Source organism: Caretta caretta, chromosome 2 (assembly GCF_965140235.1).
Source record: "Caretta caretta isolate rCarCar2 chromosome 2, rCarCar1.hap1, whole genome shotgun sequence".
NCBI lineage: Eukaryota > Metazoa > Chordata > Testudines > Cheloniidae > Caretta > Caretta caretta.
Window position 1 is genome coordinate 145,010,235 of NC_134207.1, and position 20,763 is coordinate 145,030,997.

Here is a 20,763-nt window from a genome sequence, read left to right on the forward strand (position 1 = left end):
GGAAACGCCCCCAATTTGAGAAATGCTGGTCTCCCCTGTGAAATCTGTATTGTATAGGGTAAAAGCACACACAAAAAAACAGATTTCATGGGAGGAGATCAGATTTCACTGTCCGTGACACGTTTTTCATGGCCGTGAATTTGGTAAGGCCCTAATTATAAACAGTTAAAAATAATAATGTAGTGGCATCTGAATTAATAGAACCTTACCTAATGAGTCTTTCTTTCCAATAAGGAGTGGCAGAGTACGCTGAAAGGCTTTTTCTTGAAAAGAAAAGGAGTACTTGTGGCACCTTAGAGACTAACCAATTTATTTGAGCATAAGCTTTCGTGAGCTACAGCTCACTTTATCGGATGCACACTGTGGAAAGTATAGAAGATCTTTTTATACCCATTTTTTCATGCTTTGTGTGTATAAAAAGATCTTCTATACTTTCCACAGTATGCATCCGATGAAGTGAGCTATAGCTCACAAAAGCTTATGCTCAAATAAATTGGTTAGTCTCTAAGGTGCCACAAGTACTCCTTTTCTTTTTGCGAATACAGACTAACACGGCTGTTACTCTGAAACCTGGCTTTTTCTTGGGCAGTCTACTAGATCTTTTTCAGCCTGGTGAGAACTTTATGCCTATCCTTATAAATGAAAGCATCAAATATTAATTTTAAAAGAGCAACTATGAAATTGTAAGAATTGTTGCTAGGCATTTGCTACTTTTCAGTTACTAGTAATGAGATTATTCCAATTACAATACATGGACATAAATTCAAAATTTCAGACCATGTTTAAGTTAGTTTTAGTGTTCACATTTCATTGTATTGTTTCATAAATTGAATATAGTTGTGTACTGCTTTTCACCAGACTTGTGGCTGCATCACTTGCAGTGATTCCATTCTCCATTTATGAAAACAAACATGAACTAGGCAGATTGGATGTTCAATATTTATATAGTAAAATGCTATTATTCTCAAAATAGGTCCAGTCTATCACTGCAATGCTTTAAAGAGATTAAAGGACAAATTGTACCTTCAGATACTTAGAATGCAACACACACTGAATTCAATAGCTTTGTCTACACAGCAAATGTTAGTAACGGTCTTACAGCCTCTGTCACCAATGGTGCAGCTGCACCGATCTTGGCAACCGTGTAAACAACAATAGAGAAAGGGTTCAGATATTTTTTCACTTGGGCAGTATTTTTATTGTACTGGTAAAAATACTTGATTTCCGTCTGCACTAGACTTTAGAACCAGCCCTAATCCACTCTTGCTGTAAGATAAATACAGTAAAAGCTCTTTTATCCAACACTTCAACCAGCAAGCTCTATAAACCAACATTTCCGATCTGCACTAAAAGTCTGGTTTATAGTGCAGTTGGTGCGGGGCCGGCAGGGGGTTGGAGCATGGGAGGAGCGGCACATCACGCTCTGGGAGGGAGCTTGGGGTAGAGGATTGGGGTGTAGGAGGGGCTCAGGGTGCTGGATGGTGGGGAGGGGCGCTCCAGCAGCTCCCCATACCAGCTGTTGCTGGCAGAGGCGCGGCCAGGAGGCTCTGCAGGCAAGCTGCCTCCATCCCACCTCCCTGAGCACAGACTCTGTGGCTCCCAGCCCATTGGCCGAGAACCGCAGCCAATGGGAGCTGCGGGGGGCGGTGCAGACAGAGGCAGCATGCCTGCTTGCAGAGCTGCCTAGCTGCGCCTCTGCCGGGAGCAACAGGGACAGGGAGCCACCGAAGGTGAGCACTCCCCCCCCCCCCCCGCACATCTGGCACCCCGAGCCCCCTCCCAGACCCAAACTCCCTCCTAGAGCCCATGACACACTGCCCGTGACCCACATCCCCCCACACACTCCATACTCCTCCCTCTGAGTTAACCCACATTTTTAATTTACCAGCACCCCCACTTGCCCCAGCATGCCAGTTAAAAAAAAAAAAAGCTTTTACTGTAGTGGTTTCTCTATTTACAAGGAGAGTTGACCGCCTGTCAAAGAACTATTCCTAGTTAAAAAATTATGTTGATAGAAGTTAACAAGTTTTTATAGACATCCTATATTACATGAATATGACTGTTCAAATGTGTGGAATGCCTACTTACATGCATAGTATTCACAGTACTGGTAAGTCTGAAGAGACAGACATAAAGGATGTTACAATATATCTCACCCATCCTTTCAAGAATCAGTGTCAACTTAACAAGGTTCTTCCAAAAAAACCACACACTCCCACAAGGAATAAAAGTGAATTACCCAGAAGAGAGGGAAAGAAGAGTATAAGGCAGTTAACACTAAGGCCTTGGCTACACTTACAGATGTACAGCGCTGTGAGTTAAACCCGCCTTCGCACAGCTGAATAGGGAAAGCGCTGCAGTCTGTCCACACTGACAGCTGAGAGCGCACTGTCATGGCCACATATGCAGCTGCATTGGGAGCTGTGCATTATGGGCAGCTATCTCAGCATTCAAGTGGCTGCAACGTGCTTTTCAAATAGAGGGGTGGGGGGGTGGAGTGTGACAGGGAGCGTGAGGGGAGAGAGACTGGGTTTTTGGGGTACCGAGTGTGTCAACACACTGTCTCATAAGTACAGACATCCCCCCCACACACACACACACACTCACTGAAAGCAAATGGCACAGATGAGATAAGCAGCCACTTTTTTTGTCATAGATGAGATAAGCAGCCACTCCTGGAAACAAACCCCAATTCTTCCCCCTCCCACCCCTCAAGTGAACATTAGCTGTCCCCTGACTGCCTCTCACACATTCAAAGCAAACAGTAGCTGTTTGATAAGCAGCCCCTGAAAGGAAGCTCTGAAAGGGCACTTCCGCATCCGGAGTTCACAAAACAAGACAGGACGCTTCAGTTAAAAGGATTATGGGGAGTTTCCGGAGGACAATCAGTGCATAATAACGTAACTCCCCATTTACACTGGAGCATCTCCACCAATGAGCAATAGCTGTTAATCCTCTCGGGAAGATGGAGTACCAGGAGCACTCCAGCCAGGGAGTCAGAGCACTCTACCAGTGTGGACGGGAAGTAAGGTAGAGCACTCTGGGAGGCTTTATTGCAGTATAACGTGCAAGTGTAGCTAAAGCCTGAGGGTATGTCTACAGTGCAAAAATTCTGCAAGTGTAAGTTTCACTGGTGTTAGGGAACCACTGAAAGTAAAGCGCTGGTTTGTGTACTCACTTAATTCCTCAAGCATCAGACTGTGTTTACATTAGCAGCACTTCCATCCGCTCTAGGTCAGCTATCCCACAGTGCAGCTCTCTCCATTTTGAGGATGGGTCTTGTGGAAAGTGGCGGTGGTGGTGGGGGGGGGGGAATCATCATGGGGCATCGTGGTCCTTGCACAGCCTCCTCTCCCGGAACACTGATCAGCTCCAGTAGCTCAGCACTGCTCCAAGCAGGGGACCCTATGCTCAGTGGAGCAGGCATTGTCAACTGGCCAGATAAGTGAGCACTTGCCAAGAAAACAGGAAGGGGAGTTTCAAAGTTCCCGGGGCTTTATGGAGGAAGGAGTGAATGTCTGTTTACCTGGCATCAGAGCACCAGAACTGCTGGCCAGAGTGGTCACCTAGGCACTATGGGATATCCTCCAGCGGCTAAAAGCTATGTAAACAGGAAGGACATGTCTTCACTTGCACAGGACCACAAAAGCATCACTGGTAAGAAGTGCACACCTCTCGTGGAAGTGGTTTTCTTTTTGTGGTGCAACTTCGGCGTTTCACCACAAAAAGTCATTGGCAAGTGTGGATGTTCCCACAGTTTTTCACAAAAAAGGACTTTTTCCGCTTTAAACGGCAAGTGTAGACATGCCCGAAGACAGAAAACATTTAAATGGTGAGACTGAGTAAAAAGAAATACTGAAATAGAAGCTAACTGCATTTTCAATGTGAAGAAAGTCTGAACTAAACCCAAAGCTCTAACACAGAACACAACTGAATACTTTCTGAAACACCCTTATCTGTTTTCAGTGCATGCAATGAATTTTTATTTTTCAAGTGTCAGTGTGGGTGGTACAGAGGAAGAACATGTTTTAGTAACATTGATAAACATCATTCAGTAGAAATCTAAAATTGGCCCAGAAAATTAAATAAGTGAAACTATTTCAATTTAATTAAGTTGTATGGCTCTTCTCTAAAGTTACAAGAAATAACACTCCTAAGGTTGTCCTTTCACAATTTTTGACAAGCACTATAGCACTATGAGAACCTCCTACTTTGAGTCATAGTATCATCGGGTTAGAAGGAACCCTGAGCAATCTAGTCCAACCCCCTGCCAAGATGCATAATTTGTTGAGTCATAACACAACCAAGGAAATGTTATTCTTGCTGCTAGATTAATTTGATCTTGCTAACTTTACTAATGAGTAATCTTTTGTACCTCTAGAAATTGCATTCAGCCACCCCTTCCTTGTCTCTCATTGTATATTAACCACAATAAGAGACATTTATCTATTTTCTAAATCTTCTGTAAAAATGAATTGCATCTGTTACTTCTATCTACATTCAACAGCTCTGGATTTCATAGATTCCAAAAGTAAGTTTATGAAAGACTATTCATTCCCTTTCTCCGAAGCTGATATGAAAAAAGTGTGTTCAGAAAAAATGTATGTATTTGTACAAAAAGTATTGATGGGAGAGAAGGAAAGCTGAGTAAATGAAGTGAAAGATTAATTTATGTGCATTGTATACTTTAATTCAACAGGTAACTGGGCTCAGGGCAAGGGTAACTAGGTGAAATTCTACAGCTAGTTATGCAGGAGCCCAGAAGATCGAATGGTCCCTTTCTTGCCTTAAAACCTATCAATGGCAATATCAACCTATTAAGAGAAATATGCATTATGGAGTAGTAGAGACTTCTCTAGCTAAAGTGTTTTCCTATTTTTGAAGGGGAAAAAAAAGAGAACTCCATTCAAACATTCATCAATTCAACTGTTCAAGCAATATAATGAATTATTTTATATAATCTACAATTGTTGTTCATAACTCAGAATGGCTTTTCAAATCATTCAGTACACTGCCGTTATTTCCTTACAATGCACCTTTAATCCAAAACTGGGTTTGACATGACATTTCAATCTCAACCTTTCCCTTCATGGATTTGGAAAACGGGGCCCAGCTTCTACTGTGACAGTTCTTCTGGTTGGCTGCCAATACGCAGGTTGGCTGCCAATGCCCACTCTACAATATTCATGTCTGTGGCCAAAGAAGGCCATACAAATTTAATTCTGCCTCCTCTCAGGGGCTGTCCTGCCAGCATGGAGCTCCTCAAATCCGTATAATCGCAATACAGGGCCCAAACCAGTAATTTATGTAAATGCTTTTTATAAGAGGTTCATTTAATCCTCCTGCCCTTTTACTATTTTTACAGCCGGCTCAGAGCCCGCTCCAGACTAGTTTGTGCCTCCCACTCCTACCCCTGGCAGGAGCCAACACTCTTCTCTCTTCCCCCCGAATTGGTTACAACAGGGGAAGAGGCCATTTCCTACAGTTTATGGCGACAAGAGGCAGAGCCCCGTTTCTCCACCACTCCAGGCTCTCCCCTCCTAGGGGGGCTGCTGATCCCCTCCCCCGGATGGGGGTACTCACCCCTGTACCCCCGAGCTGTATTGCCTGGTTTTCCAGGGTGTGCCGGGGCTCTGCGGCGCTGTCTGTGGCGGCTGCCGAAGCGCCTGCTGGCGGGGACAGTTATTCAGCGCAGCCCCCCGACTGCCGGATAGCAGGTAATTCATCCCATACGTGCTAGCTTTATTCTCCCGTTTCCTGCGGCCCGGGTGATACTGATGCTGCTGCTGCGGGGAGGCGGGCGGAGGTTGGTGCGGGCTGCTCGCCGCGGGCTGCGGGGGCTGGTGCGCGGGGCGCTGGCTACTCACTTTGCTCTCGTTGAAGTTAAAAAACTCCCCGGGTCCAGCCCCGCTATCGCGAGCCCCGGCCCGGCCGCACGAGGAGCCGCTGCTGCAGGAGCCCGAGGAGGAGAAGCCGGGGCTCTCGGTGCCCGATTCTACAGAGGAGCAAGAGGACGAGGAGGATACGGAGGGGGATTTCTGCAGCCGCCTCCCTCCCTCGCTGCTGCGCCCCGCGGAGCCGGCGGCGGGGACCAGCCCGGTCAGCAGGTCCGGGGGAGAGAGTGAGGGCGGCGGGGAGCAGCACAGGCCGCCGCCCCCGAGCGGCCCAAGCCTGGCGTGGCTGCAGGCGGTGGGCGGGGAGGCGACGGGGTCCAGCGCCGGGGAGTTGAGGCAGAGGTAGTGCGGGAAGCCACGGCCACCCGCGCCCTGCGAGGTCTCCCAGATCTGCATCCACAGCGCATTGGCGGGGCCTTTCTGCTCGGGCTGGATCCAGGCCACGCGGGGATCCATCCACCCCGCCCGCGCCCCCGGCCGGCCCCGCTCACCGCGGCTCCTCTGCCCGGCGCCGGGTCCGGAGCGGCGCTAGACACGCGCCGCGGGCAGCGGCATTGGCAGGGGACGGGAGGGAGGCTCGGCAGGGAGAGCCTGGCTCTGGCGCCCCGTGCCCGGGAGAGGGGAGGCCGCGCGGAACGGCCCGGCCCGGCTTTGCCTGAAGCGCGGCGGTCGCTGTCCTAATGTGGCGTCCCCTCGCCGGAGCCAGAACCAGTAGTGCGCATGCGCAGCAGATTTTAAACCTTCACTGGATACGGCCGCCCTGGCAACCGACCATGCGCACTGGGAGCAGCGCTGCCTCGCTGAGGGAGGTGGCTCGGAACGTTCCTTCAGCATCTCCCCGCGCGCTCCCGGCGCGTGGAATTTTGGAACTGTTCAGAAAATCCGAGGGTCTTTGCCCCACTACGCTTGCGCACTGCCGCGTGGAACTTTATGTAGCTCCGGAGGGAGTCCGGCCTGTCGTGCTGCTGCTGCGGGGTTTCCTCTGCTCCAGCCGTGGGCTCCCCTGACTCCCTGAGGGGCAGCGGTGTGGCGCGCGCCTGCACAGCCAGCCTCTCCGCAGTGTTGAGCAAGGGCAGGCCCTAGCAGCAGCCTCAGCGTGGCTGGTCCATGCGCCCTACTCACGAGAGCCTTTCTGCAGCATCTCTACCAAGCGCTCTGCCTAACAGCCCCACTGTAGCCCGAGCTGCCAGGCCGGCCTGTCGGCGTTATACTGCACTTCCCACACGCAAGGACGGTTTTTCAGTCCGATCTGTTCAGTCACCTCCTGTGAGTAAAGGAAGGTGCATTGGCAATCTGGCTGGTATGTTGGAGAGAGCTCCCAGATTAACCCCACTCTGAGATTTGGATAAATAAGGGCGCACCCCCATCCCAGATAAAGTAGTTGCAAACATTCCTTTGGCTTTAAGGAAGCAGGATGGGTCCCTTTATTTGGTGAGATGCTTAAGTGGTGAGGGAGGGAGGCTGGAACTGTCTGGAACAACCAGTTCCAGCCAGTTCTTTGTCTCGAACTTACCAAACCATGTGCTTATTTAGGCTGAAGTTTTTCAATGGCATAGTAGCTGTTTAAGCATTTAATGGAGTGCAGCTATACAGATTTCAGAGTAACAGCCGTGTTAGTCTGTATTCGCAAAAAGAAAAGGAGTACTTGTGGCACCTTAGAGACTAACCAATTTATTTGAGCATAAGCTTTCGTGAGCTACAGCTCACTTCATCGGATGCATACCGTGGAAACTGCAGCAGACTTTATATACACACAGAGATCATGAAACAATACCTCCTCCCACCCCACTGTCCTGCTGGTAATAGCTTATCTAAATTGATCATCAAGTTGGGCCATTTCCAGCACAAATCCAGGTTTTCTCACCCTCCACCCACCCACACACAAACTCACTCTCCTGCTGGTAATAGCCCATCCAAAGTGACAACTCTCTACACAATGTGCATGATAATCAAGGTGGGCCATTTCCTGCACAAATCCAGGTTCTCTCACCCCCTCACCCCCCTCCACAACGCTTCCTCAGCTCTCGTCCCCTAAAGCCCCTACTCTACTTGCGCTATATTGATGACATCTTCATCATCTGGACCCATGGAAAAGAAGCCCTTGAGGAATTCCACCATGATTTCAACAACTTCCATCCCACCATCAACCTCAGCCTGGTCCAGTCCACACAAGAGATCCACTTCCTGGACACTACAGTGCTAATAAACAATGGTCACATAAACACCACCCTATACCGGAAACCTACTGACCGCTATTCCTACCTACATGCCTCCAGCTTTCACCCTGACCACACCACACGATCCATCGTCTACAGCCAAGCTCTGCGATACAACCGCATTTGCTCCAACCCCTCAGACAGAGACAAACACCTACAAGATCTCTGTCAAGCTTTCTTACAACTACAATACCCACCTGCGGAAGTGAAGAAACAGATTGATAGAGCCAGAAGAGTTCCCAGAAGTTACCTACTACAGGACAGGCCTAACAAAGAAAATAACAGAACGCCACTAGCCGCCACCTTCAGCCCCCAACTAAAACCCCTCCAACGCATTATTAAGGATCTACAACCTATCCTAAAGGATGACCCAACACTCTCACAAATCTTGGGAGACAGGCCAGTCCTTGCCTACAGACAGCCCCGCAACCTGAAGCAAATACTCACCAACAACCACATACCACACAACAGAACCACTAACCCAGGAACTTATCCTTGCAACAAAGCCCGTTGCCAACTGTGCCCACATATCTATTCAGGGGACACCATCACAGGGCCTAATAACATCAGCCACACTATCAGAGGCTCGTTCACCTGCACATCCACCAATGTGATATATGCCATCATGTGCCAGCAATGCCCCTCTGCCATGTACATTGGTCAAACTGGACAGTCTGTACGTAAAAGAGTAAATGGACACAAACCAGAAGTCAAGAATTATAACATTCATAAACCAGTCAGAGAACACTTCAATCTCTCTGGTCACGCAATCACAGACATGAAGGTCGCTATCTTAAAACAAAAAAACTTCAAATCCAGACTCCAGCGAGAAACTGCTGAATTGGAATTCATTTGCAAATTGGATACTATTAATTTAGGCTTAAATAGAGACTGGGAGTGGCTAAGTTATTATGCAAGGTAGCCTATTTTTTTTCCTCCCCCTCTCCCCCCAGACGTTCTGGTTAAACTTGGATTTAAACTTGAAGAATGGTCAGTTTGGATGAGCTATTGCCAGCAGGAGAGTGAGTTTGTGTGTGTGTGTGTGTCCCCGGGGGGGGGGAAAAAAAACAACAACCATGAAACGGTCTCTGTGTGTATATAATGTCTACTGCAGTTTCCACGGTATGCATCCGATGAAGTGAGCTGTAGCTCACGAAAGCTCATGCTCAAATAAATTGGTTAGTCTCTAAGATGCCACAAGTACTCCTTTTCTTTTTGCAAAGACAGACTAACACGGCTGTTACTCTGAAACCTGTCATACTTTAAGTCAAACAGCCTTTTAAGCTGCAGCCTGCAGACAGGGGCGATGACCCTTCAGCACCAGCTCTTGGAGGCACTGAGCCTCCCACAGTCACAACGGGCTGGTTTGCAGAGGTCTGCAGCAATTCTGAAAGGTAGGCTCAGTGTTTTCCCCAGTCCTCAGGGAGTTCAGATGCTGTACAAATCTCATAGGGGCAACATATAAGTGTATTCATGGCCCTGTTACCCCAAAATCTCTGAGTAGAATAATAAGGAGGTGACATATACAACAGGTTCAACTCCTACCAGCATCTATCAACTGGGAGAATTAGAAATCTGTGTGCTTCCTTCCCATGTTGCATTGAAATAAAGGATAGAGAGAATATAACCTTAAACAGAAAGAAGATTTATTAAAGGATAGATACAACTGGGGAAAGATTCACTGTGGGGAACACTACAAATACCCACAAATAGATTCCAGCAAGAGGGCATAAAGCCCAGACCCTTAAACTGTCCCTTGGTTGAACTAATAAATGCCCAAAAAATAATTACTGTCTCTCTTCTAGCTGCAGATGGAGGACAGCGGCAATGGATGGTGTGTCTCAGGATCTCTGGAACATCGGAGGATCTGTCTTTCTACTGCCAAAGCAGGAGATCAACAGATCTGGGCTGATAGCAAAGTCTTCACTGGATACTTTGGTGGATTACAGGAGTCAGGTGAGTATCAGAGTCCTTAACAAATGTTCGTAGCCTAAGTCTTGATCCGATGCTGCACAAAGAACCTGGACATGGCTGCCTCGATGGTAGACAGCACCTGCATCACTACTGACAGTCCCTTATATGCTCTCTGTGGCACATATTCCTGAGGCACACTCTGACAGGCACTTCTCCCAACCAGTTCCAGCCAGTTCTCAGTCCCTCAAGTTCTGGCGGGAATCAGAGCTTTGGTGGGAAAATGCCATGAAGAAGGGTACCAAGATGGAGTTCAAACCCTTCCTATCATATGCGCCATCTTGAATTTCTAAACTCCATTTTGAATTGTAGCAACATTCATAACAGAATATAACCATGTACCAAAAACACCTTACAGCCCCACGCCAGCTTTTGCTAGCTGAGGTGGGAGAGAGGCAGGGCCAGAGCCCCCGGAAGAGACTGGTGCATTAGCCAGGAGCAGGTTCCTCCTGCATTGCACCATAGTAAGCATAAATGAGTCTTTCCTTTAAATCAGAAGTTGTAATTATGGTATCAGCCTAAATTTATATTTAAAACAATTTGCTGACCTAATGTCACAGTCCTTACCAATGCAGAACTTTTACGAACTTAAAGGGGCTAGCTAGACCATGGCTTATTCCATGGGGGTTGGGGAAGCAATCTTTGCAGAGTGGTGACACACACACAGGTGGGTGAGAGGAGCCTTGACTTCATTCAGCCTTATTGAAATTCTGGGAGGCAGGCAGGTGCAAGCCCACCCGTGTCTAAAGGCCCCTCCCCCAGCCTTGAGGAAGGAGCCACTGGACCTAGGACTAAACTGATGATGGGGAACAACTAAGGAATAATAGGTTCAGGAGTGAGGGGTCATAGGTTCAAAACTAGGGATGCAAAGTGTTAACCCTGCAATGTTAACTATGTTGGTGAGGATGGTATAGGCCAGCTATACCTTGCAGCTAATTAGCAGGATCTTGGACCTGTATCCAGTATCTATCACCTGGGGGTTAGAAGGGAAAGATAGTGTGCCTCCCTATCCCATGATGCAATTGGATAGAGAAGAGAGAAGAATAAAGTAAACAGATAACAGCTTTTATTTAAACAGGTAACTTAATAAGAAACAACAGTGAGATGTGGTTTGACAGTTTGAGTTTAAAACCCAGGCCCAACCAAATAGGTTCCCTGGCAATAAACAAGTAAACCTAAAATAAAAATACCCCAGATACTGCACCATTTCTAGGTGTTGATAGGCAGTAGATGACACCGTTGTCACTAAACTGGGAGGAGAGGTAGATACGCTGGAGGGTAGGGATAGGATACAGAGAAGATTAGGATTGGAAGAGACCTCAGGAGGTCATCTAGTCCAACCCCCTGCTCAAAGCAGAACCAACGCCAACTAAATCATCCCAGGCAGGGCTTTGTCAAGCCGGGCCTTAAAAACCTCTAAGAATGGAGATTCCACCACCTCCCCAGGTAATCCATTCCAGTGCTTCACCACCCTCCTAGTGAAATAGTGTTTCCTAATATCCAACCTAGACCTCCCCCACTGCAACTTGAGACTATTGCTTCTGGTTCTGTCATCTGCCACCACTGAGAACAGCTGAACTCCATCCTCTTTGGAACCCCCATTTTGGTAGTTGAAGGCTGCTATTAAATCCCCCCTCACTCTTCTCTTCTGCAGACTAAACAAGCCCAGTTCCCTCAGCCTCTCCTCATAAGTCATGTGCCCCACCCCCTCATCATTTTTGTTGCCCTTTGCTGGACACTCTCCAATTTGACCACATCCTTTCTGTAGTGGTGGGTCCAAAACTGGATGCAATAATCCAGATGTGGCCTCACCAGTGCCGAATAGAGGGGAATAATCACTTCCCTCAATCTGCTGGCAATGCTCCTATTAACGCACCCCAATGTGCCGTTTGCCTTCTTGGCAACAAGGGCACACTGCTGACTCATATGCAGCTTCTCATCCACTGTGATCCCCAGGTCCTTTTCTGCAGAACTGCTGCTTAGCCAGTCGGTCCCCAGCCTGAATCTGATGGGATTCTTCCATCCTAAGTGCAGGACTCTGCACTTGTCCTTGTTGAACCTCATCAGATTTCTTTTGGCCCAATCCTCCAATTTGTCTAAGTCACTCTGGACTCTATCCCTACCCTTCAGCATATCTACCTATCCCCCCAGTTTAGTGTCATCTGTGAACTTGCTGTGGGTGCAATCCATCCCATCATCCAGATCATTAATAAAGATGTTGAACAAAACCAGCCCCAGGACTGACCCTTGGGGCACTCTGCTTGATACTGGCTGCCAACTAGGCATCGAGCCATTGATCACTACCTGTTGAGTCCAACAATCTAGCCAGCTTTCTATCCACCTTATAGTCCATTCATCCAATCTGTACTTTTTTAACTTGCTTGTAAGAATACTGTGGGAGACCATACCAAAAGCCTTGCTAAAGTCAAGATATATCACATCCACTGCTTTCGCCATATCCACAGAGCCAGTTATCTCATGAGAGAAGGAAATCAGTTTGGTAAGGCATGACTTGCCCTTGGTGAATCCATGTTGACTGTTCCTGATCACCTTCCTCTCCTTCAAGTGCTTCAAAGTGGATTCCTTGAGGACCTGATTCATGATTTGTCCAGGGACTGAGTTGAGGCTGGTCAGTCTGTAGTTTCCCGGTTTCTCCTTCTTCCCTTTTTTAAGGATGGGCACTATATTTTCCTTTTTCCAGTCGTCCGGGACCTCCCCCAATTGCCACGAGTTTTCAGAGATAATGGCCAATGGGTCTGCAATCACATCAGCCAACTCCCACAGCACCCTTGGATGCATTAGATCTGGACCCATGGACTTGTGCATGACCAGCTTTTCTAAATCGTTCTTAACCTGTTCTTTCACCACTGAGGGCTGCTCACCTCCTCCCCATACTGTATTTCCCAGGACAGCAGTGTGGGAGCTGACCTTGTCTGTGAAGACCAAGGCAAAAAAAGCATTGAGTACTTCAGCTTTTTCCACATCATCTGTCACTAGGTTGCCTCCCCCATTCAGTAAGGGTCCCATACTTTCCCTGACCTTTTTCTTGTTGGTAACATACCTGTAGAAACCCTTCTTGTTACCCTTCACATCCCTTGCTAACTGCAACTGCAGTTGTGTTTTGGCCTTCCTGATTATACCCCTGCATGCTCAAGCAATATTTTTATATTCTATAGTCATCTGTCCAAGTTTCCACTTCTTGTAAGCTTCCTTTTTGTGTTCAAGCTCACTGAAGATTTCACTGTTAAGCCATGCTGGTCGCCTGCCATATTTGCTATTCTTTCTGCACATCGGGATGGTATGTTCCTGTGCTCCCAATAAGGCTTCTTTAAAATGCAGCCAGTTTGTTAGTTCAACATGCTATGAGGGATTGGACCCCCCTTTCAGGGTGCCACCTGATATGCTGGGTTCCCACTCAGCCCGCCCGTTCCACCAGCCTGGGCTCCCTCACCGTGTCCTGCTGTGCCAGGCACACAGACACAGGTAGGGACACATCCAGTTGTAGAATCACACAGAGTCTGCAATCAGCTCTGTGTGGGAAGTCTGAGCTCGGGGATTGCCTAGCACTCAAGTGCACACACCCTTTGGAGTGTAAACCCAAAATTATATTGTCTTGCAGAGACCTATACAGCGTAACCTCATGAAGTTGGCTCCCTCCCTCATTGTGGAGGAAGATGTGCACAGCTTCCCCCGCCCCAACCCCGAGTTATGAGTAGTACAAACTGGGTTTTAGAATAAACAAAAAAACAAGTTTATTAACTACAAAAGATATATTTTATGTGATTATAAGGGATAGCAAACAGATTAAAGCAGATTACTGAGCAAATAAAACAAACATGCAAACTAGCCTTAATAATTTAAAGAATTTGGCTATAAATATTAATTTCTAACCCTAAATGTTGTTTTATGCAGGTTGCAGAGTTTCTTGAAGGTAAACTGCACTGCTTGCAGCTTAAATCTCCAGGTATTCCCTTCACAGGCTGACATTTCTTGCCTTGGCTCAGCCCCTGCCCTCACCCCCCACCAGCTTAGTTCCTTTGTTTCTTCATGTGTTTTCAGCAGTCTTCCATCTTGACGGGGAGGCAGTGGAGAAGAGCCTAGATTAACTCACTCCCCAGCCTTAAATAGGATTTACATGTGGCGGGAATCCTTTGTTTCCTAATTTTACCCTCACCCCCGTCAGTGAAAAAATACCAGAAGTCCTAAATGATGTCCAGTACCAGGTGACATGATGACCTGACCCTGTTAAAGCAGTATCCCAGGAAACTTCTTAGGAAGGAGGGAGATTAGCATCTTCAAAGTCCTAGTGCCCTTCCTAATGGCCCATCCAGGCTGATTGCTTACTGTCTGGTGGGCGTGCAAGCACTTTTGTAAATGATACATAGTCCATATTCATAACTTCAGATAAATAATGCATGCATACAAATAGTATAATCACAGTCAGTCAATCACAACCTTTCCAATGACATCTCATATGACCAATCTTGCATAGATCATATCTTAATTATCCCATATTCATATCATAACAATATTTCTATGAAGAATATGGAGCTATCACATGTGAATATTTTCTTTGGAGGGATTATTTTGTGTAGGCGTTCCCTTCTCTGAGAAGAGAACAAAGTGGATTTGGGGGAGGAGTTTGAAGAAGAGAATAGCTTGATGGGCTGCATTAAAAGAGAGGAAATCTTACATAGTCATTTACTTTGTTCACAGCAACCTATAGTTCTAGAAGGTTATGGGGAAGCGGAGAGATATTTATATGAGCTTTCCTCTCTAAGGAGCTTACCAACTCTGAGTCACCTACATTTTGGAGGGACAGGGAAACTAAGCATCAGGAAGACGTATTTCCTGAAAACATCTGCTTCCCCTTCCACAATTTCAGCAGCTATAAAGGTCATAGTGAAATTGTAGCCTCATTGAAGCCAAAGGCAAAACCCACATTGACTTCAATAAGACAGCTGTACTCAGATTTCATTTCAGTAGGTGAAGAAATTCAGCTATAAAAGTTTACAGTCAATGTAATATTCAAGATTTTTATAGTCCTTTTTTCTACTCTGAATAATTTGTAGTTGTAGGCTTGATACAGTGATTTTCTTGTTGAAATATGTTTGGTCTGTTGTGTATTTATGTGCTAAGCTACATATACTGTTTTCTTTTGTGGGGGGAATGTAGGGGAACAGTATTGAATTATTTGTCTGAAGTAAAAATATATACAAAGATTCATACAGACTTTGCAAAAAACTAAAAAGATAGGTCAATTTTTCCTTTGAAATTTGTTCCATTTACTCATAGAGAGTTAATAATTCAGGAAACTCCTTATTAGATCCCATTTCTCTTTCCAAGAGAGAGATAAGGTGAGTGAGGTAATATCTTTTATTGGTGAGAGAGAGAAGCTTTCAAGCCATACAGAGCTGTTCTTCGGGACACTAAAATAATGAACTGACACTGGTTATGGCTTATTACAACAACCTGTAATCCACTAACCACCTCTTTTTGTCCTATGACTGCAGAGGGGTTAACAGACCACTCTATCTTGAAAAGTCCCTTAGAATATGTACTACCTACTTATGATAAACAATCTGTTCCACCTTGCGTTTAGCTATGAGGCTCAGAGTACCTTTCCCAGACCTGAAGAAGAGTTCTGTGTATCAGACAAGCTTGTCTTTCTCACCAACAACAGTTGGTCCAATAAAAGATATTACCTCACCCATTTTGTGTCTCTAATATCCTGTCATTGGCCACTGTGAGAAGAGAGGATACTGGGCTAGATGGACTTTTAGTCTGAGCCAGTACGGCTATTCTTATGTTCTTATGACTGACTTAGCTGCAACTACGCTGAAGACAAATATGGTCAGTGTTTAATGAGCAACTGGGGTTTACACCTGTGTATTCCCTTCCCTACTCAAAATTTATTTAATTTTATTATTTCAACACTAAATGGAATTCAGAGTCCTCCATCCCTCAGTCCTGAGGAGCTTTGCCTGCAGCTTGTCCATTTACTCAAGTTATCCTTTTAAAATAACTTTTATTCAAGGCTTTGCATACTTAATAGTGAGCTGGACCTATGTTTTGTTGCAAGCACCTTTGGTTTCTGCAGCATACAGAATGTTCTGTGGGGGTTTCATTTAAATTAAGAAATCTATACTTATTGAATTAAATATTAAATACAATTAATACTGTATTATTTATTTTGATAAAAGATTCAATTTATTTTATGCTGTCCACACATTTTTTTAAAACTCTGCAGATTTTTGGGTTGACACACAGCTGCTAGATAGAAGCAGTTAGGATTGGAGCAACAATCAGAGGTTTTTACCTCTTGAGAAGTAATGTAGACAATTTGGGATTGTGGGATAAACACATTAGCTGGATGTTCCTGTTACAATCATCAGAACTTATAGTTAGCAATGCTGACATTTAAATTGATATCTTTAGGTTTCCCCATTGAAGAGACTAGGACAAGTCACTCCTCTCAGAGGACCCTTCTGTGGCAAAGGGTCAATTCTGACCAATTTCTGTGACTCTGATTTTATTAAACAAAATAAATCACTAGTCCTAATCCACAGCTCTTCCTATAAACAGTCTTGAAAACATACTCTAAGCATAAAGAAATTGAAGTCACCGTAGTCAGATACTTTATAATATATAATCATACACAGACATATCTGGTCCGATGCAAATGCGGTGGGTGGGTGGGTAGGAATTTTCAAAGATACTTAAATGGCAGTTGAAGCACCCAGCTCACATTGACTGGGAGCTGAACTGATTTTTGTGCCTTTGAAAAGTCTCTCCCAGAAATGGACTGGCAGGGATGGATGGATGCCCTCTGGTTCCACCTGCAGAAAGAAGACAGTGGTTTGTATCAGAGCTTGCACCTGCAAGTTAAGGAATATGAGGCTTTAAACCAGAATTATGAGCAACAGAAGCGAGGTTGAGGCTATAATGTTTTTTGTTGCTGGTCATTTTGTGGTACTAGATAAGTCAGCTTGTTTCTCATTAGGACTACATCAGTTTCCAAAGCATTGCTGATTCATGTGAACTATAACTAGAAGGAGAATACTGTAAAAAACAAACATACACTGAAAGAAAAGGAGTACTTGTGGCACCTTAGAGACTAGCCAATTTATTTGAGCATAAGCTTTCGTGAGCTACAGCTCACTTCATCGGATGCATACTGTCGAAAGTGTAGAAGATCTTTGTATATACACACAAAGCATGAAAAAATACCTCCTCCCACCCCACTCTCCTGCTGGTAATAGCTTATCTAAAGTGATCACTCTCCTTACAATGTGTATGATAATCAAGGTGGGCCATTTCCAGCACAAATCCAGGGTTTAACAAGAACGTCTGGGGGGGGTGTAGGAAAAAACAAGGGGAAATAGGTTACCTTGCATAATGACTTAGCCACTCCCAGTCTCTATTCAAGCCTAAGTTAATTGAATCCAATTTGCAAATGAATTCCAATTCAACAGTTTCTCGCTGGAGTCTGGATTTGAAGTTTTTTTGTTGTAATATAGCAACTTTCATGTCTGTAATCGCGTGACCAGAGAGATTGAAGTGTTCTCCGACTGGTTTATGAATGTTATAATTCTTGACATCTGATTTGTGTCCATTTACTCTTTTACGTAGAGACTGTCCAGTTTGACCAATGTACATGGCAGAGGGGCATTGCTGGCACATGATGGCATATATCACATTGTGGATGTGCAGGTGAACGAGCCTCTGATAGTGTGGCTGATGTTATTAGGCCCTGTGATGGTGTCCCCTGAATAGATATGTGGGCACAGTTGGCAACGAGCTTTGTTGCAAGGATAGGTTCCTGGGTTAGTAGTTCTGTTGTGTGGTATGTGGTTGCTGGTGAGTATTCGCTTCAGGTTGGGGGGCTGTCTGTAGGTAAGGACTAGCCTGTTTCCCAAGATTTGTGAGAGTGTTGGGTCATCCTTCAGGATAGGTTGTAGATCCTTAATAATGCGTTGGAGGGGTTTTAGTTGGGGGCTGAAGGTGACGGCTAGTGGCGTTCTGTTATTTTCTTTGTTAGGCCTGTCCTGTAGTAGGTGACTTCTGGGAACTCTTCTGGCTCTATCAATCTGTTTCTTCACTTCAGCAGGTGGGTATTGTAGTTGTAAGAATGCTTGATAGAGATCTTGTAGGTGTTTGTCTCTGTCTGAGGGGTTGGAGCAAATGCGGTTGTATCGCAGAGCTTGGCTGTAGACGATGGATCGTGTGGTGTGGTCAGGGTAAAAGCTGAGGGCATGTAGGTAGGAATAGCGGTCAGTAGGTTTCCGGTATAGGGTGGTGTTTATGTGACCATTGTTTATTAGCACTGTAGTGTCCAGGAAGTGGATCTCTTGTGTGGACTGGACCAGGCTGAGGTTGATGGTGGGATGGAAATTATTGAAATCATGGTGGAATTACTCAAGGGCTTCTTTTCCATGGGCCCAGATGATGAAGATGTCATCAATATAGCGCAAGTAGAGTAGGGGTGTTAGGGGACGAGAGCAGAGGAAGCATTGTTCTAAGTCAGCCATAAAAATGTTGGCATACTGTGGGGCTATGCGGGTACCCATAGCAGTGCCACTGATGTGAAGGTATACATTGTCCCCAAATCTAAAATAGTTATGGGTAAGGACAAAGTCACAAAGTTCAGCCACCAGGTTAGCCGTGACATTATCGGGGATAGTGTTCTTGATGGCTTGTAGTCCATCTTTGTGTGGAATGTCGGTGTAGAGGGCTTCTACATCCATAGTGGCCAGGATGGTGTTATAAGGAAGATCACCGATGGATTGTAGTTTCCTCAGGAAGTCAGTGGTGTCTCGAAGATAGCTGGGAGTGCTGGTAGCGTAGGGCCTGAGGAGGGAGTCTACATAGCCAGACAATCCTGCTGTCAGGGTACCAATGCCTGAGATGATGGGGCATCCAGGATTTCCAGGTTTATGGATCTTGGGTAGTAGACAGAATATCCCAGGTCGGGGTTCCAGGGGTGTGTCTGTGCGGATTTGATCTTGTGCTTTTTCAGGGAGTTTCTTGAGCAAATGCTGTAGTTTCTTTTGGTAACTCTCAGTGGGATCAGAGGGTAATGGCTTGTAGAAAGTGGTGTTGGAGAGCTGCCGAGCAGCCTCTTGTTCATATTCCGACCTATTCATGATGACAACAGCACCTCCTTTGTCAACCTTACATTATATGTAAGAGTATACACTAAACTAACCTCACCCTAGCCAAACCACATATGGAAACAGAGAGTAACCCAGCCTCTACATAGCTAAACCACATGTAAAATCATGCTGTGAGGCAGCTTTAGTAATCAAACTGTTAAACAATAATAGAATACCATTTATTTAAATATTTTTGAATGTTTTCTACATTTTAAAATATATTGATTTCAATTACAATACAGAACACAAAATGTACAGTGCTCACTTTATATTTATTTTTATTACATATATTTGCGCTCTTAAAAACAAAATAAATTCTATTTTTTAATTCATCTAATACAAGTATGGTAGTGCAATCTCTTTGTCATGAAAGTTGAACTTACAAGTGTAGAATTATGTACCAAAAAAACTGCACTCAAAAATAAAACAATTTAAAACTTTATAGACTACAAGTCCACTCATCTGTACTTCTTGTTCAGCCAATCGCTGAGACAAATAAGTTTGTTTACATTTGCAGGAGATAATGCTGTCTGCTTCTTGTTCACAATGTCACCTGAAAGTGAGAACAGGTGTTCGCATAGCACTATTGTAGCCAACGCCACAAGATATTTACATGCCAGATGCACTAAAGGTTCATATGTACCTTCATGCTTCAACCACCATTCCAGAGGACATGCATCCATGCTGATGACGGGTTCTGCTCAAGAACAATCCAAAGCAGTGTGGACTGACGCATGTTCATTTTCATCATCTGAGTCAGATGCCACCAGCAGAAGATTGATTTTCTTTTTTGGTGGTTCAGGTTCTGTAATTTCCACATCGGAGTGTTGCTCTTTTAAGACTTCTGAAAGCATGCTCCTCACCTTATCCCTCTCAGATTTTGGAAGGCACTTCAGATTCTTAAACCTTGGGTCGAGTGCTGTAGCTATCTTTAGAAATCTCACATTAGTACCTTCTTTGTATTTTGCCAAATCTGCAGTGCAAGTGTTCTTAAAACGAACAACCTTCTGGGTCATCATCTGAGACGTCTATAATGTGAAATACATGGCAGAATGCAGGTAAAACAGAGCAGGAGACATACTATTCTCCCCCAATGAGTTCAGGCAAAATTTAATCAATGCATTATTTTTTTATCTTGCATCATCAGCACGGAAGCATGTCCTCTGGAATGGTGTCCGAAGCATAAAGGGGCATACGAATGTTTAGCATATTTGGCATGTAAATATCTTGCAATGTCGGCTACAAAAGTTCCATGCGAACGCCTGTTCTAATTTCAGGTGACATTGTAAATAAGGAACAGTCAGCATTATCTCCTGGAAATGTAAACAAACTTGTTTCTCTTAGCGATTGGCTGAATAAGAAGTAGGACTGAGTGGTCTTTTAGGCGCTAAAGGTTTACAATGTTTTGTTTATGAGTGCAGTTATGTAACAAAAAAACCCCTACATTTGCAAGTTGCCCTTTCATGATAAAGAGATTGCACTACAGTACTTGCATGAGATGAATTGAAAAATACTATTTCTTTTGTT

At 45.2% G+C, this 20,763-nt stretch overlaps 1 protein-coding gene across 9 annotated transcripts in view; it reads right to left on the reverse strand.

Annotated features, from left to right (window-relative positions):
• The window catches only part of TENT4A (terminal nucleotidyltransferase 4A), a 150,166-nt gene extending 143,555 nt beyond the window's left edge, over nt 1-6,611 (reverse strand). For 6 of the 9 annotated variants that reach the window (XM_048839534.2, XM_048839541.2, XM_048839536.2 and 3 more), the window contains exon 1: nt 5,584-6,609. In XM_048839534.2, coding sequence (XP_048695491.1) covers nt 5,584-6,350 — 767 coding nt within the window. In that variant the 5' untranslated portion in view covers nt 6,351-6,609. Of the gene's footprint in view, nt 1-5,583 lie in introns of all 9 variants that reach the window. The other 3 variants (XM_075125466.1, XM_048839540.2, XM_048839539.2) reach the window with 3 other exon arrangements.
• Nucleotides 6,612-20,763: the final 14,152 nt, after the last annotated feature.